Source organism: Oryctolagus cuniculus, chromosome 5, assembly GCF_051225735.1.
Source record: "Oryctolagus cuniculus isolate XC-2025 breed Fujian yellow rabbit chromosome 5, ASM5122573v1, whole genome shotgun sequence".
Classification (NCBI taxonomy): Eukaryota; Metazoa; Chordata; class Mammalia; order Lagomorpha; family Leporidae; genus Oryctolagus; species Oryctolagus cuniculus.
The window spans coordinates 131,750,074-131,773,822 of NC_142871.1; the positions used below are offsets into that span (position 1 = coordinate 131,750,074).

At 50.6% G+C, this 23,749-nt stretch overlaps 1 protein-coding gene across 2 annotated transcripts in view; it reads right to left on the minus strand.

Annotated features, from left to right (window-relative positions):
- The window catches only part of ZFAND3 (zinc finger AN1-type containing 3), a 330,833-nt gene extending 327,037 nt beyond the window's left edge, over positions 1–3,796 (minus strand). The window contains exon 1 of one of the 2 annotated variants that reach the window (XM_002714678.6): positions 3,501–3,796. In XM_002714678.6, the coding sequence (XP_002714724.1) occupies positions 3,501–3,571 (71 nt within the window). In that variant the 5' untranslated portion in view covers positions 3,572–3,796. The remainder of the gene's footprint in view (positions 1–3,500) is intronic. The other variant, XM_070074120.2, reaches the window with a different exon arrangement.
- Between the last annotated feature and the right edge of the window lie 19,953 nt (positions 3,797–23,749).

Below are 23,749 nucleotides of genomic sequence, written 5' to 3' on the forward strand. Positions count from 1 at the left end.
GCAGGGCCCAAGCACTTGGGCCATCCTCCACTGCACTCCCGGGCCACAGCAGAGAGCTGGCCTGGAAGAGGGGCAACCGGGACAGAATCCGGCGCCCCGACCGGGACTAGAACCCGGTGTGCCGGCGCCGCAAGGCGGAGGATTAGCCTAGTGAGCCGCGGCGCCGGCTTTCACCGAAAGTTTTAAGTTGGGTCTCAGGGATAAATCATTGTAATCCTAAAAATATCATATATACAACTTCCCACTTTTACAAACAGGATACTCTTTCAACAATTTCCAAGGAGCCAAAGTTTCCCAGTGGAGAGATGGTCTATCTACAAAATAATTTAATTACCTGTACACAATTACACTCCAAACCAAGAGGGAAGAACTGGAAGGTGGGGGTTTCCCAGCAGTAAGACATTTATAGAGTCCCCTGGTCATTCTCCTTTCCGAATGCAATCTCACTGAAAGACCTCGGAGCTCTCCTGGTTAAGCCCCACTGCATGGTGTCTTGACTAGACAATGCTGGGCAGCGAGTCCTGCAGCCTGAGTCACTGGGGAGAGCAATCCTGAAGAGCTGCCTTTCATCTGTGCATGCCAGAACATTCTGCTGAGGCTCCCTGCAAAGGGCTGGGTGTGGGCCCTGGCTAGCTGACTTTAAAAGGCCCATGGCTTCCAGAGAGTGCCATGTTGTATACAGCCTTCATGTTCATGAAGAGAAAAGACAAAAGATACCTCCCAAATGGCTTTCGCATCGACCTCCTCCTCTCTCTTCTCCCCAGCCACGCCAGTCCATGCTATCATCACAGCTGGCCTGGATCACCCCCTCCGGACAGGGCTCTTAGATTTGGCAACGTGAACATACACACACCACATGCACACAGTCATACTCACACACCCATGCCACTCTCAGCATCAACCAATAATCTTCTATTATCACTGCAGATAATCACGTCACTCCCCGCTCAAAGTTCTTCAACAGCTTGCCAGTGCACTCAGGATAAAAGTCCAAAGTCCTGAACATACTAAAGGAGCCAAGTACCACAAATTCTCCCACCTCCCCAGCTTCTGCTCTAGCTGATCCCCATTTATGACCTACCAAATGAACCAATGAACTTTGTCTTCCTCAAAAGTGTAATGCCCACTCTCACATCCTGGGTTTCAATCATGCTATTCCCTCTGCCTGAAAGAAACACTCTTCTATTTCCACTCTCTCTTCCTCCTACCCTTTCAGCAATCTGTCTAGGCTAAAGCGTCACTTCTTCCAAGCTCCCTACCTGGTTCTTCTACCTCCCTCCCAGCCAGGGTATACACTTCTCAGGATCCCCTGCACAATTCATCACAACTAGTTGTATGCCCTATGCCCCAGAGGACAGGGCCACCACCCTCTCAGCCATTATTATATCAGAGGCACTCAAATATCTGTTGGATAAATTCTAAGTTTTCTTAATGAAAATAACATGAATATGGCTCATGTAATAGGAGAAATGTTCAAAATGAGTTACGGTGTGATGGAAACAAGGCATCAATTTTGTTCTCCTTTGGTACAAAATACAAACTAAACAGTTGTCTATAAACACCCTAAAGAAAGGTTAAAACACTGCACAATAAAAACACTTTCACCATAACAAAAATAGTTTTGTGTTCACTACTCCTCTTGGGCAATTTGCAGTTTATAAAAACTGCCAGACGGAACATATCAAAAAAAGAAAAAAAAAGTTCTGGCTGCTTGCAGATCAAGTAAAACATCAGCACTAAGTTTCCCTGCCTGCTACTACCACTCTTCTGCAGAACCATGCTGGCTGAAGTTGGAAGGCTAGCCCATCTCCTTGGTTTCAGTGAGGATTCCACTCATGATAATGGTCCCCAGAACATACACGTGTTGCCAGGAGACAGGCCTCTGATGGATCCCAGGCATTAGTTGTCACTGGCAGCCTTCTTAAGGCTCATGTCTTACAAGTTATAATCTGAGGCTTGTGATATGGGATTTTTCCAGGCCACCAGACTGATGTCATACATGTGATGGCACTAAGCATGCCAAAGGCCTGCCACCTCCACCCTACAAGTTAATCCATCCTCCTCAAGCCTCAGTTTCCCTATCTAGTAACGAGGACATAACGCTTCCTACCTCGAAAGGTTCTTGTGGGAATGAGACTGTCCAGGAGAGCACGTGGCACACAACCCAACTACTACTGTCAAGTCAAGACAAAGCGAAGACTATAAACCTAAAATATGCCCACATATTCAGGACTTTTGACAACGCTTTTGGTAATTTTCACTAATACCCTTCCACTAGGTAGAAAGATGAGAAAGTGAAGACCCACTTCTTCCTTACAACCTTGGGCTTTGACAAAATCAAGACATGCACTTTAAGATCCACTTTCTAGTTTTTCTCTGCAGTCCTAAAATCACGGCCTTAATTTCTAAACTAATTCCTCAGATATCGACAACTGCAAAGACAAACTACTTCAGGACTTCTCTCCAAGATGTCCTCCGGGTAAATAACTCCCTTCCTGCCCCTATGCACCTCCATAAGTAATGAATCTTTTAAAAATAAAGCAGCACAGGGTAGGCCCTCGGTGCCTCATCTCCCCACTAGGAAGCAGAGTCATGTGGTCCAATGGAGGCACCTGTTAGGTGGCAATCCACGAAAACTGAAAATCTGAGGTGTTACAAGGAGAATTTAAACTGTACCTTGGGAGGGTGTCATTTTCCACCTCACATTTTTTTCATCTGAACACAAGATATCCAAGTCCTCTATGCTGTCCACTGTGAACATTTGTGTCATTTTTTTTTAATTAATGGACAAAAGGGAGAATCTGGCAGTCAACTGAGTAAACTGGCTTTCATATTCCCCCAGCCAGGCAGACTTGGGGTTTTGTTGGGATTTTTTGACAAGGGAATTTTACAGCTCTCCTGAAAGGCGTCTGAAACAGTCTTATAGGTCTCTTCCCCAGCCCGGGTTCTGGACTCGATTTTTACAAATGGTCGACGTGTGAACTGCCTCCTGAAAGCAAATGGGGCACTGGGATATAATTTAGGAAGTGATGATGCAAGTCTCTTGGGGACAGGGAGGAGGAAAGGTGAAAAAGTCAGAGGAAATACCCTCCCGGTGCCAGGGCACCCACTCGGGGGGAGGGAGGGCGGCCTCCGCACCGCCGAGGGAAGGGGGCACCCCAGCTCCACCTGGAGGTGCCAACGCCGCCCCCTCACCCCTTCCTGGCCGCCCAGCACCCCCCTCCTCAGCCGTGGCCCCGCCGGCCCCCATCGGCCCAAGCCTCAAGCCTACCCGAGGGTGGCAGCGCACCCAGGACGGGGCCTTCTTCGCCCACCCCAGCTCCCCACCCGCCAGCCCTCCCCGGGACGCTACCCCTGCCCCCTCCCTGCAGGCCCGGCCTGGGCCCAGCCCCCAGGGCTCCGGCCTTCCGGGCCCCGAGCGCCCACCCCCACCCCAGCCCCCGGCAGCCCGGCCCCCGCGGCCCCCACACCGCCCCCGCCCCCACCCTGCCCGCACTTACCCCCAGAAGCCGCAGGGACAGCGCGGCGGCAGGCTGGGCGCTTTGCTGCGCTCGCTCCCGGCGTCTCCCATGGTGCTCGGCGGCGGCGGAGCTCGGCGGCGGCAGCGGTGGCGGCGGCGGCGGCTGGGCCTGGGCCCCGCTCGAAGGAGGCGGCGGCAGCGGCGGCGGCGTCGGGGGGCTCGGGGCAGGGGGAGGGGGAGGGAGCGGGCGCGCGGGCGGGCGCGAGTCCGGGGCTCGGAGCCGGGATTCCAGGCCGGTCAGCTGGAGGCGGGCCGCACCACTCGGCCTGCGGAGACGGGGGGGCCGGGGGAGGCGCGGAGAGAGGAGGAGGGGAGCTGAGGAGGAGGGGCGTGCGGGTGAGCCGAGGACCGCAGGGGAGGAGGGAGACCCGGCGCCCTCGGCAGCTCCCACCGCCGCTCCCCAGCCAGAGTGATGTCCCGTGCGGCGGCGCGGGGAAGGACCTGAGGTCCCCGCCGGCTCTGGAGTCGCAGCGGCCGCTGTGAAGCCCCGGGCCCCGCTCGCTCGGCGACACGCTCCCCTCCCCCGGAGGTTGCGATGACCGGACAATGGCCGCTCCGCCCCCTCCCCTCCGCGCGCACCCCTCCCAAGGAGTCACAATGGTCTCGCCCGAGGGAGACGCCGCCAAAGCCCAGCAGCTGATCAGCTGGGATCCGGGCGTGCCACTTTGTTCAGTGCCTCAAAGGCAGAGTACGGGGCTCTGGGCAAGGCCGACGGCATCGGGTTAGCAGTCGGCAGCCGGCCTCTGAGACTTTTGTATTCTTGTAACTTTTAAAATCTGAGGCAAACTTACCTTCCCCGTCTGAGGAAAGGGAGCAGGTTTCTGAGCGCTCTGGGGCGCGTTGCGTCCCCCCTAAGCGAATGGTACGCCCCAAGCGGGAGGGGGAGGAGCGCACTACTTGTTTAGGATAAGTTGGGCCAGGCCCCGGAGCGGCGGCGCATGCGCCCTGAGACCCCGAAGCCGGGTGTGGGGTGGGGCTTGAGAGGGAGCGCTTCCAAACCCGGAAGTGGGTCTGGGGCTTTCGGGCGTCTTTGGCTGCCAGGGAAGTCTCCGAAGCACCCGGCTTCGTATCTTGGCGACACCTGGGAGTCTCTCTTCCCCCAACTGCCGTGCCCCTGGGACTCTCCCTTGCTTCCCAGTACCCCCTTCACCCAACCCATCCTGCCAGTTCCACGCAGAAAGCTGGTCGCCTTTTGGCCGCAATGAATTTCTGGGAAGCGTCCCCCCTCTACCCACCAGCAGCGTTGGGGCGGGGCGGGGGACAGCTGGTGAAGTTCTTTGGCCTCTGCTCCCCCACCTCAAAGCCACAGCCCACTCCCTGTGCCCCGCCGGGGAGAACCTCTTCTACGGCGCACGGGTTTGGTTCTGAAGTGGAAAGCTGGTAACTGTGGCCACATCAGTGATGGAAGTTGCTAAGTGGACAAAGAAGTCTGGGGCACGAAGAGTCCTTTGCCTCTCCTCGTCCTTGACCCTTCACTCATTCTGATCTGTATCCAGTCGTGAACAGAGAAGCTGGCTACTGATGACTGGTTTCAACACGGAGGAAACTTCCAGCTGACCTCTTGGAGGAGTGACCAGTCGTCTGTGGGCGACCTACTTCCAGGAGGGGTCCCTGACTCTGGAGTGCTTGCCATGCACCTTCCCAACCCGACAGCAATGTGAGCGCCTCGGAGGGCATTGCCTGCGTTAGTTTTATTACCAATGTTGTGGTTTCGTTTCTTTATAAACCAGATCATATTTCTCTTTCTGCGTCGTCTGTGGATTTAACATTGCTGTCTAAAGAACAAGGCTCAGATTAACTTAGAATCCTCCTAAACCTGCTGTTGACGTTGACGATGACTGCAAAAATTAAGTCGTTTAAAGCCAAAATATGAGTGCTGATTTATGCAAAAGATTTAGTTTTGATGTTGTGAACTTTCACAAGCCTTCAATAAGTACTTGTCAAAAGCCATAGACGAGGCGCTGGCGCTGTTGCGTAACCCGTAAAGCCGCGGCCTGCAGTGCCGGCATCCTGTATGGGCACCGGTTTGAGTCTCGGCTGCTCCACTTCTGATCCTGCTCTCTGCTGTGGCCTGGGAAAGCAGTAGAAGATGACCCAAGTCCTTGGGCCCCTGCACCCACATGGGAGACCCGAAAGAAGCCCCTGGCTCCTGCTTCAGATTGATGCAGCTCCAGCCGTTGTGGCCAATTAGGGAGTGAACCAGTCAATGGAAGACCTCCCTCTCTGCCTCTCCTTCTCTCTGTGTGTAGCTCTGACTTCCAAATAAATATATAAATCTCTTTAAAAAAAAAAAAAAGAAGAAACACAGACAAGAGGAAGCCATACAGCATACCTCACTCGCATTTGATTTGTATTATCCTTAAGTCTTCCCTGGAAACTGACCTAAAACTGCTGCACACATGGAAGAGTTACAGCTTTGAGTTTCACTGAGGTTAAGTGGATCTCTTTTTCTATTGACATCCTAGTGAATTTCTTTTATGTATAGAAAAGGAAACCCTAAAACCAAAAAGGAAATTTTAGTTTAGAAAATGATTGTTATTTTACCCACTGCTTGTCTTCCTGCCTGCCAGTTATTCAGTGAACGTTTATTGAGTAGCTAGTACAGGCATTTCCTAAACCCAGGGAGACTAAAAGGAAGAATAAAACGTAGTGTTCCATCAGCAGGTGCATAATCCCTGCCAAGGGAGTTCCATCCTCTGGATTCCATCTTCTCTCAGGCTTTATTGCCTACTCTTCTCTCTGCATCCTGCCAGTCAGCCACTGGTTTCACTCCTCTGGTGCACTTGCACCATTGCATTCCCTTGGTCCCTCACCCACTGCACCACTACCCTTCCTCTCTTGCCCAGTGCACTCCTGCTGCCGCTTCAGGAGCATGTTACCTTTTCAACACCTGCCAGACCCTGCCTAGGCCGAGTCAGTCCCTCCTTCCTCTGTCCATAGGATCTCTATGATGAGATCACAAAATGCACATGTTTTTCTCCCTGTTTCCAAAAGGTCTGAGATTGAAGCAAACGCAGCCCGTGTGTGTTAAATGGAAGAACTGGGCTCTTTTGTCTGCAAGTAATAAAACTCACTTAAACCAATTTGCGAAACCAAATATATATACACACACACATATGCATACGTGTCATCGCCCAAGGGTACAGAATACAGCAAGCGCTCTGAAGGACTGAAACAAGGACTAAAATATCAACAGGAAGCCAAGTGGCTATTCCCGCAATATCTCTGTTTCTCTCTGGTCGCTGTTCTTTCATAGATGTGGCTCTGTACAAAACTGCTTCGTTCTGTTCTGCAGAATTGTTTTCACTGCTTCTCTGGGAACAGAGTTCAAGCTTACCTATCCTCACTTCGAGAACCAGCAGAGACTAATTAGTATCATGAATCCCAATTTTCAGAAGAAAGAACCTGATTGGTCCAGCTTATGTCAGGTTGTCTAATCTTGGCACAGCTTCCTCTGACCCATGGAGCATTATGTAGTCAACTCTTTGTTTTGTAATGCGAACATGGTTTCCAGAGGCCCATCCTAGTCAGCTGCTTGACTTGAAAAGTTTTATATATATATATATGTATATATATATATATAAAATATATATTTTTTCAAAGGTCAGTAATGTTCCTGGCAAAGATTCCAAAAGATGTCCACCACTGACCAAAATTTAAAAGCAAGGAGCAGTGGACATGTTCAAGATTTTTCCAAAACAATGACTCCAAAACTATTTCAGATGTAAATTTAAATGGCAAACTCCCTCAAAGAGGCCTTCTGTGACCCCATAGCCTCAATCAAAATTATGATACCATATTATTATCTTAAATGACACCCTTCTCCTTGATAATGCCTATTTCAGTTTATAATTAAATATATATTTGTGAGTCACCTCTCCAAAGATCATATCTGTTTCGCTCACCATGATAAACATGATGCCCAGGGCACATTTAGCAGGCATTCAATAAATGTTTGTTGAATGGGAAAAGGGCACAATAACTTGTTAATCAACATGAAAAGACCTGTATATGCATTGGCATCCTGATCAGACTGCCCTAGGGGAATGTCTCAGTCATCAACCCATCTTCCATTGATGATACTGAAACTCAGTACTAGCATTTTTGCCACTGTCGTTGTATGAAATGAGAGCCAGGTATACCTGCCTCCTACCATGATGTTTCCTGCCAACTAACTCTTCACTCTTAGTTCCCAAGGTCTCTGTCTGCAAAGCCCTTGATCCAATCTTATAACACGCACACTTAGTTATCTGAGAGCTCAGAGAGGACATAAAATTTCAGGGCATCATCAAATTAGGGGAACAAAGAGTGGGGGTAATTGGCAGAAATGCTCTTGTCATAATTATCTTCACTATTTTCTAGTGTGGATTACGTTCCAGATGAACCTGTAATGTGACTCTTGGGAGTAGTTTGCAATCACCAATGGCCCAAAAGGAGCCGTCTGTGTGCTCAGTAGGGTCTAGTAAAGGATAATATTAATTCTTCAGCAGCCAAAGCTTTTGAAGTAGCAACTGAGATTGTATGGGAAAGAGCCTGGGCTGACTCAAGGGCAGGGCCTCATAAGGGCTGCTTTCTTGCTAACGGTGCAAAGTCCCTACTGAACCCTGGAAGTCACAACCAGGGCTGGGAACCTTTTTTTTGACATTTGGATATTTACATCATTCATGGGTCATAAAAAAATTACCAACTGAAAACTTAGCCTGCTAGAGATTTTATGAATTCCAAGTCCCACCTGTGGTTGCCTTGGCAAGGCCAGACCAAATGATTTCACAAACCTTGTATGGCCTAGAGGTTGGGTGTCCCCAACCCCTGACATAACCAAAAAAGAAAAAAGAAGTAGAAGAAATGGATAGAGACCTGAGAGGAAACAGATAATCTCTCCCTGTAATTCTCTTCTTGGTCAAAACCTTTTGTCATTATGATTCATTCTAACTTGACTGTTAGCCCCAATAGCCAATCCCAATTCTGCCCTCAAGCTTAATCCTAATCCTAATACTGGCTGTAAAATTTCACCCCACATTTCAAACCTAATCTCAACTAGGATTCTGTGAGTTTAACAAAGGCTCCTTGCCTTGCCATTGAGTTATTTCCCCCAGTTCTTCTTTCTTCTTGGGACCTTTGACCCTAACCCACCCATAACATCCTGGACCCCTGGGAAGAATGGGAATCAATACCAATAATCCAAAGGAAACAAACGAGCTCTGGCCTGCCAAGAAAGAGAAAACGGGGCATTTCACACTTGAGGGGGAGGTAGGGACCCTGCCCAGTCACAACATGTCCTGTTGCCCAAGTCAGGACATTATCTGAATTCCAGAAAACATGAGATCAAGCAACCTGTGCTGGCAGGCAGCAGAGAGCCTAAGACCCTTTGGCAAAACAATAAGGTTCTCAAAGAGCACAAAGTCTGGCACCTGCTCTCCTCTCACATTTGGGTTTGATTTTCCACAAAGCGGGGTGGGGAGGGATGTTGTTCTCAGAGCCACTGAATCAACCCCTCCTCTGAGGCGCCTGTGGCTCCTGAGCTTTCTGGATGTGCAGTTGATCCTTTGAGTCACTCACGGTCCAGTTGGCATGGATAAACTCTCAGAGCCAGGGGAAGAGAAGGGCAACCAAGCATGTTGTCTCCATCCCGTCTCAGGAAACTCAAAATAAATGAAATAAAACGAAGGGTGCAACGGGGAAGAGAGGAAAGCGAGGAGAAAACGCTGCCATTTCACGTCCCGGGCTCCTCGTGTTCATGAAGCAACTGCTGATTTCCCTGCTGCTCACACCCATCTTGGTGTGAAATTTGATTTCACTGACTTTTAAATTTCTTTTCCAGAATGGAAATCATTGTTTTTCCCAGAAATACTTGACCTTTCTTGGGAGAAAGAATTCAAATAATGAGAAAAGTTCTCCCTACCACCCCCCACCCCGGCAAGGATCCCCTGTGCTGGCGGCGCAGTGTGGAGCCCTCCAGGATACTCATTTGTGTATGGTCTTATGGATGGGGTCATGCTCTAGCGGATTCGATTCTGGCTTTGAGATATGTCATGAACGTCATCCCTCTCTCCAAATGTGGCTTTGCAGTATATTCTTGGAGCTAAGTATATCCATCAGCATTCTCCAGAGAAACGGAACCAATGGGAAGCATATACATATGAGATTTATTACAAGGAGTTGCTTGGCAGGATTATGGAGGCTGCGAGGTCCCAGATCTACATCTGAGAGCACCTGTGGTTTACGTTCCAGACTGGGTCAGGAGAAGACTGATGTCCCACTCAGACCAGCCGGCCAACGGTGAAGCACCCTTTGTTCTATTTAAAAGGCCTTCAGGGGCTTAGAGAAGGGCTGCCCAATCTGCTTCGCTGGATCCACTCATTTGTGTTAGCCTATTCAGACTGCTCTAACAGAATACATCAACTGAGTATTTTAGGCATGGAAAGCCAAGACTCTCTGGCAAAAAAAAAAAAAAAGTAAATGAAAGATCTCTGTGAGTGAGATCCCAGTGGAAAGAACATGCCATCAAAGAAGGAGGTACCTTTCTCTGAAGGGAGGAGAGAACTTCCACTTTGACTATGACCCTGTCGGAATAAGATCGAAGTCGGCGAACTCAAAAGGCTTCCATAGCCTTGGCAACTCATGACAAGAGCCTGGGGTGATTACTGACGCCACAAACAAGAGTGTCAATTGTTAAGTCAACAACAGGAGTCATTGTGCACTTACTCCTCATGTAGGATCTCTGTCCTTAATGTGTTGTACAATGTTAATTAATGCTATAACTAGTACTCCAACAGTACTTTACACTTTGTGTTTCGGTGTGAGTGCAAACTATTGAAATCTTTACTTAATATATGCTAAATTGATCTTCTGTATATAAAGATAATTGAAAATGAATCTTGATGCAAATGGAATGGGAGAGGGAGCGGGAGATGGGAGGGTTGCGGGTGGGAGGGAATTTATGGGAGGGGGAAAGCCATTGTAATCCATAAACTGTACTTCGGAAATTTATATTTATTAAATAAAAGTTAAAAAAAAAAAAAGAATACCGTCAACTGAAATTTACTCCTCACCCTTTGGAGGTTGGGAAGTCCAAAGTCCGTCCACACGAAGACTCCAGCTGCTGAGGCTCGACTTCCTGGGTCGTGGATGGTGCTTCTGGCTGTGTCCTCACATGGGCTCCTTAGCCTCAGGCTCATTTCTCCCACCACTCATTCATTCATTCATTTCTGTGCATGTGTGCATTCCACAAGTGCTTCCTGAGCTCTACTATATGTTAGCTACCGTTGTAGGCATCAAGGTGACGACAGTGAATGAGACATGTGAGTCTCCCTACTCTGGGAGTGCTTGTCCTCCAGTGGAGAGGCCAGCAGTAACTTTTTTCAAATGCATTGAGGGACATATCCACATTTGCACTTTTTAAGTATTTATTTATTTGAGTGAGAAAGAGAGCTCTCATCCACTGGTTCACGCCCCCAAATGCCCGCAGCTGCTGAGGCTGGATCAGGGCAGCCTCGGCTCTGTGAGAAATGGCCGAGGCCTCCCCGAGTCGGCCCCGCCCCTTGGGCTTGGTGCCAGCCCTGAGTGTCTGGAATGAACATCCAGGACACTGCCCAGCCCTCCTAACTTCCTGTTTAGAGTTTTTTTTTTTTTTTTTTTTTTTTTTAAGCAGCCAAAAGGCGAGGCCCTGGAGCTCTGCAAGTTCCCAGACGCTAGTCCAGAGTTCTTCCCTTGCTCAAGTTTGTACAGTGCATTTCTAGACATGAATGGAATCACGTGTGGTTTGGCTGAACTCTTGAGAACTGACCAACTAGAAGAATGAAGTATTTGGGGGAAGGGAGACTGGTTAGCGGGGCAAGGGGCTAGAAATCTTTTAGGATGAAACTGGGGAGGAAGCCCAAGTTGTGAGGGTTGAGCTAGAGAGTCAGCAGCAGGCATTTAGATTGCCAAGCAGAATTAGTGGCAAGGGGAAGCGGTTATGATAAGAAAAGAGGCCCACATGTCCGGGGTGGGGCTGACGTGTTAAGGCTGGTGTCTTAGTTTGGGTTTCCGCCGAAGCTGACCCTGAGACAAGGATTGGGAAATGCAGAGAACATAGCTAGAGAAAGAGGGTGTGTCGCCAAGTCAGCTTTCACTGCGAGGACGAGCCATGAGTGAAGCGAGCACGCCTGGGCCCGGGCAGAGATAAGAGCCTGAGTCTTTGGACGGCCACTGCCATCAAGAGTTGCCACAGATTACAGCACCTCAGCCTGCCTCTGCAGGCATCAGGGAAAGAGATATGGAGACAGGTCATCACTCTGAAGCGGAGGGATGTGGAGGGGGCATTCACGGTGTTTGCTGTAGCTGGGGACAGTGTGTGTGTGTGCGTGTGTGCATAGACTTAGAGGATGTGATATTTGCTAAAATTATCCAGGGGCTTCTCCCTAAGGCCGTGATTAATGAGGTAAGGCTGTTGTCTTCTGAATAGGATTTAGGGATAGAGTTAAGGTTACAATGGAGATTAGAGAATTGGAGTCCTATTAAGGGTACTCCAAGAGACTTCATCCTGCCCAACTTGCACAGCTAGTAGGTGGTAAGCCCCTGCAGGCGCTGGGCCTTGGCTGTGATATTTCAGGGCCCCTTAAGAGGACAGAGGGCAGGACGGCCTGGTCCAGGGAGGATGGGTTCCACAGCCTCCCTGCCGCTAGCGGCTTCCTCCATGGCAGCCGGGAACGGGGCTACGAGGAGGCTGTGCAGCTGCCATCTGCTCTCTTGGCTCCATTGCCTGGCAACGGCCTGCCCAGGTCTGCTCTTTGCTCTGAAGGAGGCGGCATTCCTCCACGGCCCACCGGGCAGGATGGGGAGCCGAGCCCTCGCCAGGGCTGGACCACATGATGGATTCAGTGATTATGACTTTCTGATGTGGGGGCTGCTCAGGCATGTAGCAGACGCAACCCCATCTGGTGCGTTTCTTGAAAGAGCTGCTGGAAGGAAAAATCTACATACTGCTAATGCTGATGCAAGTGTGTTTGTGTGTGTGTGCAGGGGTGTGTGTGTGCACACAGGGACAAGTGTATACTCAGGGGTGAACCAAGGCACGGTGTGTGTCCATGCATCCAGGCATGGCTATGAGCACTTGGAGTTCAAAATCATTGTTTTGAACTTTCTCATCAATATATAACCATGCTACTGTTTTCTGAATGCTTTCCACATGCCAGTAACTCCAGTAGGTGCTTTGTACACACTGGTTATTGTAATTCATATAAACCTTACAGCTACTCTGAGTAAGGGTTTTTATCTCCTGGATCCTGTAGTTGAGGAATCCAAATTCTTGAAGCTACATGAGCTGCCCAAGGACTCAATTTGCAAATGGCAGAGCTGAGATTCCAGACCATGTCTCTCATTTCATGGAGCATGATATTTCAAGTCCATCCCTTCCTAAATCTTCTCAGAGCGAGAATGAACAAACTGCATCTACATGCAGCAATAGGAATGACTCACAAAACTAATGGGGAGCAAAAGAAGTCACATGATAATACGTACCGCATGACTCAGTTTACAGAAAGTTCAAAAGCAGGGGGAACTAATCTATGGTGGCAACTGTTAGGAGAGGGGCTGGCGTGGCGCTGTGGCACAGCAGGTTAGGCCACCCCTTACGACACCTGCATCCCATATCAGAGTGCCAGTTTGAGTCATCACTTTGCTTCTGATCCAGCTTCCAGCTAATGCACCCGGGAGGGGAGCAATGATGGCTCAAGTACTTGGGCCCCTGCCACCCACCTGGGAGACCTGGTTGGAGTTCTGGGTTCCTGGCTTCAGCCCAGCCCAGACCTAGATGTTGCAGCAACTATCTGGGGAGTGAACAAGTAGATGCAAGATCCTCTCTCTCCCCATCCTCTGCCCCCGTCTCTGTCACTCTGCCTTCCAAATAATAATAAATCTATAAAAGGAAAAAAAATGAGGATAATGGCTGGCGTGGCAAGGGGCAGAGAATGACTGCTAAGGAACACGGGGGGTTCTTCTAGGGAGCTAGTAATTGGTAATATTTTATTTATTCATCTGAGTGCTGATTGCCCGGACCCATTCAGTGTCTGGGAATTCACTGAGTTACACAAGTATGATTTATGCATTTTTCTATATGAATGTTTTGTCTCAGTTTGAAAGGAAAACAAATGTCTCTCCAGAGGCTCTGAGGGCTTCAGCAGAAGGAGACGTGATGAAGCCTACCCTTGGGAGGGCTCCTTGGACTGGGGTGACCCAGTCCAAGCTTCAGGGAGTTTCCAGGCTGCAGAATCGGGGTCCTGGGAGGGTGTTGAGGTGGGGGGACTCTGAGCCGAGTGCTCCAGGGGAGCCGACAAGGAGGAGGCGTGGGGGCCGGAGGGAGTCAAGTCTAGAGACTGAGTGGTCAGAGCTGGTCAGTGTGTGGTGGCTGAGAGAACATCGTGGCCTTTGGGGGTCCCCAGGCCTGCATTGGTGGCTCAGCGCCATCCTCTGCTGGCTACAGGACATTGAGCACGATTTAACCCTCCAGCACATCAGAGTAAAGACTGCTCTGAGAATCCAGTGAGATGCTAGAGGGAAAACACCCAGCACAGAGCACGGCCCCTGCAATTGAACGTGGCCTTCCGTTAAATGTGGGTTTGGGAGGTAAAGGAACCGGAGCTCTGGAATCTGAGTGCTTTCCCAAGAGTCAGAGAGGCTGGCGGGCGGCAAGGGGCCTCCCACTCACCCTGGGTAGTTTGTGGCCGGACCAAGGTGAGTTATTCCCCAGGGGACAGGGCCTGGTCTGTGGGGCAAAGGCAGGCATAAGGGTGGTGGTGGTAGCTGGGACTGACGGATCTGCTTTGCAATGCAAGTCTTCCCAGGAGAGATTCCAGAAAAGGCACTTGGCAAGAGGATCCAGCCTTAGGGGAGTGGGAAGAGGTTTGGAGTCTGGCAGCCCCACTGGAGAGGAGCCTTCAGGAGAGAAGAGTCTACTTTAACAGAGGCTTATGAATCTGAATGCTGTGGGGTGGGAGGTATTCCCCTTTGAAATTATTTTGAATCTACTACTATTTTTTTTTTCCCACAAAATACAGAGACTAGGGCTGGGCATTTAGCCTAGGAAGGAAGACACTGGTTAGGTTGTCTGCATTCCCCATGGGAGTACCTGCCTTTGACAGCCAGCTCTGGCTCCCGACTCCAGCTTCCTGCTCATGTGGACTTTGTAGAGCAATGGTGATAGTTCATGCAATTGCGTCCCTGCACCAACGTTGGGAGACCTGGACTGACTTCCTAGCTTCCAGCTTCAGCCCCATCCAATCTCAGCTACCGTGGGCATCTGGGGAGTGAACCAGTGGATGAGAGCTCTCTCTGTCAGTCTATCTGTCCATCTTGTCTGTCTGTCTTTCAATTAAAAAAAAAAAACACAGAGACAGATAGATAGTGCTTTGCAAACTGGTGAAGGGGTTGAGTTTGGCCAGGCTGAGAGACTGCCAGCCCTCCAGAAGCTGACAGATGAGTGACCTAAGGAAGAGCCTCCTGACTCATTTCCTTGCTCAAGCATCAGCTACTCCACTACTCCAAGAACCTTCCTTCCCCAGTGACCCACTCAGAACTGAGCACTTTTCCTTCCGAGCACCTGTAGATACTGTAGATGTCGCACAGCCTGTGGGAACCCATAGAAGACAGAGACTTGCATCAGTTATTTTTCTGTTTATGTCAGGAAACCCAAAGCATCAACAGCTTAAATACAACAGTGTTTTATTTTGGTTGCATTTAAAAGAAGTCCATAAAAACTTGTACTTCAGAAGATACCATCAAATGGAGTCAGAGTTGTGGCACAGCAGGGAAAGCCGCTGCCTAGGATGCTGGCATCCAGCATGGGCGCTGGTTTGAATCTTGGCCTCTTTACTTCATTTTTTTAAGATTTTATTTGTTTATTTGAAAGAGAGAGAGAGAGATCTCCCCTCTGCTGGTTCACTCCCTAGATGGCCTCAATGGCCAGGGCTAAGCCAGGAGTCTGGGTCTCTCATGTGGGTGGCAGGAATTCAAGTACATGAGCACTTGAGTCATCATCCACTGCCTCCCAGTGTGCATATGAGCAGGCAGCTGGATGGGAGTCAGAGTAGCTGAGATTCAAACTAGGCCCTTCGAGTTGGGATATGGGCATCCCAAGTAGCAATTTAAGCCATTGCACCAAACATAACCAGTCTCAGTACCAGTCTAACCTTATTAAGTTACCCCCGAGTTCCTTAATTTTTGTTTGTTTACGTTGAGATATACCTTCCAAAAACAACAAATGTACCCCCTGATTTAACATAGACACACAAGCCCCCCTGTGATAGCTACCCAGGTCGGGGTAGTGAACTTTCCAGCAACTAGAAAGCACTATCAGCGGCAAACCCTTCGCAATTCTTCTCCCCTCTTGGGGACTCCTACTCCTCTTACTTGATTTTACAAAGCAATCCAGTCTCTCTCGGTTTATGTCTCCCCATCCAAGCTGGGCCCATGGACCTTCTTCTCTCCAAGGAGGCAGGAGGGACGGCAACAGCTTCCTTCAAAATAGCACTTGGGGGCGGGTGTTGTCGGGTAGTGGTTAAGCCTCCCAGTGGAGTGTGGCTTGAGTCTTGGGTACTCCCTGCTTCCAATGCAACTCCCTGCTGATGCTCCTGGGAGGCAGCAGATGACGCCCCAAGTGCTTGGGCCCCTGCCACCCACGTGGGAGTCCCACATGGAGCTCCTGGATCCTGGCTTCAGCTCAGCCCAGTCCAGGTTGTTGTGGCCATTTAGGGAGCAACCAGTGGATGGAAGATCTCTTTCTGTCTCTCCCTTTCTCTCTGTCACTCTTCTTTTTGATAAATAAAATAAACCTTTAAAAAATAAGAATGTAAAAAAATAAAAACCACACTTTGTTTTTCCTGCACGTTGGTGATAAAGACACTGAGACGCAGAGAGGTCAAGTAACTTTCCTGGATCCCCAAGCTCTTATGTATTCATTCACTAATTTTTAAACGTTTATTTTATTTATTGGAAAGGGAGAGAGAGGGAGAGAATGATCTTCTGTCCACAGTTCATTCCACAAACGGCTGCGCCGGCAGCAAATGAGATGCGGGCTTTGCAGGCAGTCGCCTAACGCACCAGGCCACTTGACTCCGAAGTCCATGGGGGGTGGCTTGTTCATCTCCGTATGCCCAGGACTTCGCAAAGTGTCAGAACACATAGTCAGAGCTCAATTAGTGCCTGCTGCATCTGCAGCTAATTAAAGGGTGGCTTCGGGGAGGAAGGCATCCTAGGCCCGTGGGGAGAACTGGAGCAGAGAAAGGACAAATTGTTTAGGGAGTCAGTGGAGGGTGGAGGGCGGTGAGGTGAGGCGCTGGGCTGTGTGGCCCCCTCTCCCTGCGCCTTCCCAGAAGCAGGTGCTCTGGGCACTGGCTGCTGCCATCATCCATCAAGGCCTAGCAGCCTGAGGAAGCTCAGGGCCCATCCCGCAGGACACTTGCAATCAACTTTGGTTCAATTTATTCCCTCTAAATGACTCTGAGATGTAAATAAAATTAAATTAATGCCGCTGTGTTTGTCTCTGGCTGGGACTGTAATGGCTGCAGCGATGCCACCCATGAGATGGGCTGGGAAGGGGGAAGCCTCTGCAGCAGCACCGTGCACCCCTCGCCCTCCCCGCTCTGGGGGGGCGGGGAAGCTCCACGCTCCACAGTCACCAGCCTGGGAGTGGGAGGTTCCGGCCACTTCTCCCCACTTTTCTTCCCTCTCAGACCCAGCCCACCCTGACTCCCACAGCCCTCCCTCACCCCCTGACCGCCTCAGCTCTCAATCTGTCAAAGCTCTAAGGTCAGGCAGAATGGCGTTCTCTCTTAACCTATGGCATCAACAACATACACACCCGCAGCCAGTCTGCGGGGAGCCACCTACAAATAGCTCCCTCTCCAGCACTTGTCCCTGGGGCCACTTGGCCAGCCATGATGAGGCCCATTGCCCTGGACCAGGGCCTCTCAACCTCGGCCCTACTGACAGTCTGGCCACAGAGTTCTCTGCTGGGGGTGTTGGGGGGGGTGGGGGGACTGTCCTGTGCTTCCTAGGATGTGGCACAGCATTCTCGGTCTCAACCCAGCAGGTGCCAGCACACATCCTCGCTTGGCCCCAGCCATTGTGGCCATTTGGGAAGTAAATGACTGGATGGAAGATCTCTCTCTCTCTCTCTCTCTCTCTCTCTCTAACTCTAACTCTGACTTTCATATAAATAAATAAATCTTTAAAAAATACACAAAGAAGAATCGCGGCCTGAAAACAGAACTCCCTTGGGCTTTCCCCATTGGCAGAGAAACCCCAGATGGAGCAGGTCATCATAGGCTGGAGCTCTCCAGTGAGGAAGAGATTTCTTGCCAGGGGAGATTCCCCAAGGACAGAAATTCTACGTGGGAGGTGACTTTCTAAAGAAGAAGACCCCAGCGCTTAGGAAAAAAATATTTATTTGAAAATACAGAGAGAGAGAGAAAGAGAGAATCTTCTATCCCCTGGCTCACTCCTCAAATGGTTGCAATGGTCAAGGTCAAAGCCAGGAACTCCATCTGGATCTCCCACATGGATATCAGGGTCATAAGTACTTGGAGCATCTTCTGCTGCTTTCCCAGATGCAATAGCAAGGGGCTGGATCAGAAGCAGAACAGCCAGGACCCAAACTGGCGCTCTGATATGGGATGCGGGCAGTGTAGGCGGCTTAATCCACTGTGCAAAAACAATGCCTCTCTCCCCCACAAAAAACACTTTTCAGTGACCGGAATGGTGCAATTATTTGATGGGCATCTGACCTGGCAGTTAAGATGCCTGCTTCCATCCCACATCAGAGCGCTCGGGTGTGCGTGCTAATGCAGACCCTGGGAGGCCGAAGATGATGGCTCAAGTACTGAGGCCCTGCCACCCCTGTGGGAGACCTGGAGCCCCAGCTGTAGTGGGCATTTGGGGAGTGAACCTGCAGATGGGAGCTCTTTATCTGTCTCTTTGTTTTTCCTCTCTTCCTCTTTCTCAAATAAATAAACAATTAAAACAAACAAACAAACAAAAAAAGACTTTTCAGTATCTTTCTAGTATGCAACTGTCCCAGCCCCCTGGGCAGCAGGTTGGAGCCTGGCAGAAACACTTAACAAAGTTCTTCCCCTGGGGCCTGGTCAAGAGCAGCTGGGAAGGGGAGGAGCATTGTCTTCCGGGGCTCAGAGGTCCTGACAGCAGTGGTCGTGAATTTGCCCAGGGAGACGGGGTCAGGGGCCGGTCCTCAGCCCACTGTTCTCTCCCTCTTCTTCCTTCAGCCATCTCAATTTTCAGAACAAGCCATGGAAAAACAATCCAGTGATTTTAACTCTATTTATAAATCTCTTGGAGCTTTTATGTGGTCCAGAACATTCCAGCTTACAGAGAGGAAATCAAAGAAAATGTTTATCATTGCAGGACAAAGCCAGAGCCTGGAAGTTCACCCGGAGCCTGGGAGGTGGGGGTGGGTTAAGGAGTCGGATGGAAGGCCGGAGGGTGGTGGGGGTGGATTGCTGCTGCCTAGTGATTCCCTTATCACAAAAGAATTAAAGCTGCACCATCCCATCCTTGGGCATTTGATCATCATCTGAGTTGCGTCTATGTGTTTGCAGCATTTCCGCGTCCTGCCAAAGTCTGCTGCTGGCAGAATTTCTGGGCTTTGAACGCCAGTAGAAACTGCAGCCCAAAAGTGCATTCATAAGCTGCAGGCCGTCTGTCAAGCAGCTCGGTGTGAGTCGGATGTTTATGTGACCCCTGGCTGCTGGGCTCATGCCGTAGCATCTCGTGTCCATCCAGGCCCAGCTCCCTTGGGCAATTTTCCCTAGGACACCCTAAAGCAGATGATAAAGAATCCGCTGACAAGGACAGATGGATGAGCACAACACAGCTTCCCATGGTTCCAGTAGCACGGCGCGCGCTTCCAAGCACAGCGCTAGCCCCTGCCAGGTGACAGAGGAGCTGCCTCAATCCCTTCACCCTGGTAGATTTTGTATGAAGCCATCCCACCTGTGACGGCTCCCAGGTTCACATGGCCTCTGGGCCTCTCACCCCCTTCCTGCTCCCCCGCTACCGCCCTGCCTGGGCTGACCCAGGCTCCCAACCCCAAATGGGCCTCGCTCCAAGGGGCTGTGCCTGCCATACCTAGGGGACTGCATGGGCTCTGTGTCTTCCTGTCGTGTTCCGTGAAGAAGTGTAAGGAATCTGGATTGTTTTCTAGAACCTTCTTGGAGAGCCAAGGTTTAAATCCATGCCTCTTTTTCTTCAAAGCCAATTCAGACCTATTAGGGTTAAGCAGGACACCCTCTGTGCAGCAGGGCACTGCCCTCCTTCCCCGTCTTCCCCACCCCCTGGTGTTCACGTCCTCCAGCCTTCTCTGTAGCAGCCCCTTCCACACGGGCCATTAGTATTTTATTGATGGCACTGGGCTTGGCGGCTGTGCCAGCTCCCCCTCTTTGACTTTGATGGATGATGAGTGATGGGAGAGGGAAGTACTGTGTGTGTGTGTGTGTGTGTACTAAACAGTTGGGGACAGTGAGGCGGACAGATAGGACAGAATGCAACGCCGAATAAGAGGCCCACGTACAAAGGTTGGCTGTGCAAGGAAGACGGAAAGAGGTGAGTTGGGAGGGGAGAACCAAAGTGGGACCTTTATCAGAGACCCACCTAGATCCAGAGCCAGAGGACTTGACTTTCATGACCCCAGTGTGACTCTCATCCACAAAGCGGGGACAATAGTAATACTTACTTTAGAGGGCATTGTAAGGCTCAGGTGAGTTAGTATACCCAAAGCACCTGGAACAATGCCTGGAGGTTCCATTTTCTTGCACATAAGTATTCACTGTTGTTTTCCTCACCACCTCTGGATCCCTGGCCCGAGCATGGGATGGGGCGAGGAGAGAGACAAACCTCCTTCAATCCCTTTGCCCATGGACCTCTTGCCGACCACACCCTCTGCCAACTCTTCCCCCAACCATTCTCTGTCTCTGGAGAGCTGCACCCCCCACACACCCCACCCCATGCATTTTTCTCTAGAAAACTCCCCAAATTCTCTCTTCCCTGCACTTCCTCACCAAACTGGACAAGCAGTTCTACTTATCAGGACGGTGAGTCCAACAAGGGGGAACATTGGTTGTGTGACGTCAGAGATAAGGTAGACCAGATGGTTCAGAGTTGGTGTTAGAGGGACCTTGGGTGCTGGGCTGCAGTGTGGGTTTTGTTCTGTAAGAAATGGGGAGCCGCGGATGGTGTTAGAGAAAGACCATGGTGTGGTCCGGGTTACGCAGCAGTGGGATTGTCTTTTAAAGACTCTTAAGTGCAGGAAGTATGCCAGGCTCATCCCAGTCATTTACCAGCTTGGGAGAATGAGCTTCAGATACTTAGTCGGAGCAAGTTTGATGGCAGGGAAGAGGAGGGAAGCCATGAGCCTTTGGGACGACTTAGCCTGCGGGTGCTCGACCCTGCTGCGGGGGATGAGACGGACTCCAGGGCCAGGCATTTGATCACAGGCGCTTTCCTGTGACAACGCTTGGGCTGGAAGTCACGTAGAGAACAGGACACAGCTAAGTCATGCTGTGTGCACCTGTGCAGGCCACTTTGGGGTCCAGACTCCAGCACACACGCTCTTGGGGACACTGTGGAGTCTCCATGAAGTTGTGAGGGTGAGGAGGGAGAGCACAATGGTGGCAGAAGTTTGATCTGACACCTGCTGCCTGGCTTCTGCCTGTGCAGCCTTGACCTCGGTGCAGCATGAACCTCAGTGTGCCTGTCTGTGAAGTGGGTTGGATGATAGTTATTTCGAAGACTCTCTGTGTTCACTCACTTGACGTGCTCAGACGAGCACGCAGCAACAGAGTAAGTCCCTCAATATGGTGTGGGTCTCGCCATTACCATGATTATTCCCAGCACAAATTGTAAGGCTCTAGATTAAGAATAAGGACCGCTTGGTCTCATTTTGGTCTCGGCGGCTCCTCCTTCTCATCTCCTACACGGCTCTGTTGTCCCCAGAGGAGCCCCTCCTTCCTCTCACAGGCACGGTCTCCTAGGGGCCCAGGGTTCGTTTACTATGGCCAGGCGCACTGCCACCTGGGATCACTTGAGGGGCGGTGCATGTTCTGTTCTTTGACAACAGAAGCTCTAACTAGGCCTTCAGAATGAGGAGAATCAGATGGAGATAGAGATGGAGATGGAGACAGAGACAGGTAGAGACAGAGATCGACATAGAGATAGAGCTAGAGGTGGACACAGAGACAGAGGTAGAGCACCACAGGGGCCTGAGTTGCCTACAGGCCTTGTAGCAGAAGCTCATTCGGCAGAGGCTCTGTATGTTGGGTCGTAGCTATGATGGTCACCTTTGGGTTCCAGAAGACAACCCTCCAATTTTTTTTTAAAGATTTATTTATTTATTTGAAAGGCAGAGTTACACACAGAGAGAAGGAGAGGCGGGGGGGGGGGGTCTTCCATCCACTGGTTCACTCCCCAGTTGGTCACCACGGCTGGAGCTGGGCCCATCTGAAGCCAGGAGCCAGGTGCTTCTTCCGGGTCTCCCACGTGGGTGCAGGGGCTCAAGCACTTGGGCCATATTCTAATGCTTTCCCAGGCCATAGCAGAGAGCTGGATCAGAAGTGGAGAAGCCGAGACTTGAACCAGCGCCCATATGGGATGCCGACACTGCAGGCAGCGGCTTTACTCACTATGCCACAGCACTGGCCCCTTCCTCCAACTTTTTAGTAATGAATTTCCCCTTGGTTCTCTAAGTTCCTTTCCACTGCTTGCAAGCAAAGTACAAGCAAACATAGTCTATAATCTTTGTGTGTGTGTGTATGTGTATATATATATATAATATATATATATGTGTACATGTGTGTTTGTATATACACTCCTACTCCAACACACACAAACACGTACACATTGCTCATCTCCGTCACCTATCATTAACCAAGGTCAGGCACAGACTCGCCCTGGTGGCCAAGAGAGATGGCTCATGACAGGCAAGGCCTTCATCTCTTGCAGCTACTTCCTCCCACTTGGGCCCAGCCCTAACGACTTCCTGAAGCTCCGTAACTGTGGCCCAGTGCCTTTGCACCTGCAGCGTCCTCTATCAGAGTGGCTCCCGGAGGACCCACTCTTCTCGGGTTTCAGGATTCGGCTCCAGCGTCACCTGCCCCTCCCCTGGCCCTACCACTTCCGTCCAGTCTGGGTCAGGCACCCCTCCTCTGTGCTTCCGTGACACCTCCTTCTTCTGCCAACCGAGCACTGGCCACACTGTGTGGTGTCAACTGTTCACTCATTGACTGCTCAGGGCCTGGGGGCCACCAAGGATGGCAGGGGCTGTAGCCCAGTGCCCAGCACCACGTGGGCCACAGAGTGTGTGCTCAGAGGAGGGCAGGGGCAGATCCGAGCATTTATTTTGTATGGTGTGCTCCTTTTGTATATTGCCCTCCTTGGTACTCTCAGAGTGGCCTATGAAGAAGACATTTGATAGACCTGGAGACTGAGATGCATTAGTTAGCAATAGTTCTGTTGCAAGTAACAAAGACCCAAGAAAGATGTTTATTTCTCACTTACATGAAGTCCAGAGGTGATCTGTCACCACAGCAACTTGGCTGCATCAAGTCCTCAGGGCTGACTGCTCCACCAGCCCTAGGGTGTGGCCCTTGTTATCATGGTCTAAAATGGTGGCTAGAGCTCCAGTCATCACATCTTTGCTCCAGGTTGAAGACAGATGAAGGGAGAATGAAGAAGAGGGCAAAAGGTGTGTGGGTTTTCAGGAAGGGTTCCCAAAGCTGTCACATGACATCTTTGCTTACCTCTCATTAACATGCCTGCCAAAGTCCAAGGGAGGCTGGGAAATGTCTTCTGGCAGCCATGTGCCAGCTAAAATTTGAAGATGTGGAAGAAGAGAGGCAACACTAGCAGTCTTTGCCACAGAGAGGTCAAGTAACCCACCCAAGGTCACAGCGTGGAGGAGTTACCAGAGCTGAAGCTCAAGCCCATCTCTGTGAGACGCCAGAGCCAGCGTTCCTTCCAGGAAGCCACGCTGCTTGTATTCAAGAGAATCACTCTGCCCTCACAGGCTGGCGTGGTGGAGCGCGGGCTGAGCCTGGCTTGTGACACTGACATCCCACATCAGAGCACTGGTTCGAGTCCCGGTTCCTCCTTATTCAGCTCCCTGCTAACGCACCTGAGAAAGAAGTGGATGATGGCCCAAGCACTTGGACCCCTGCCACCCGTGTGGGAGACCCAGATGGAGTT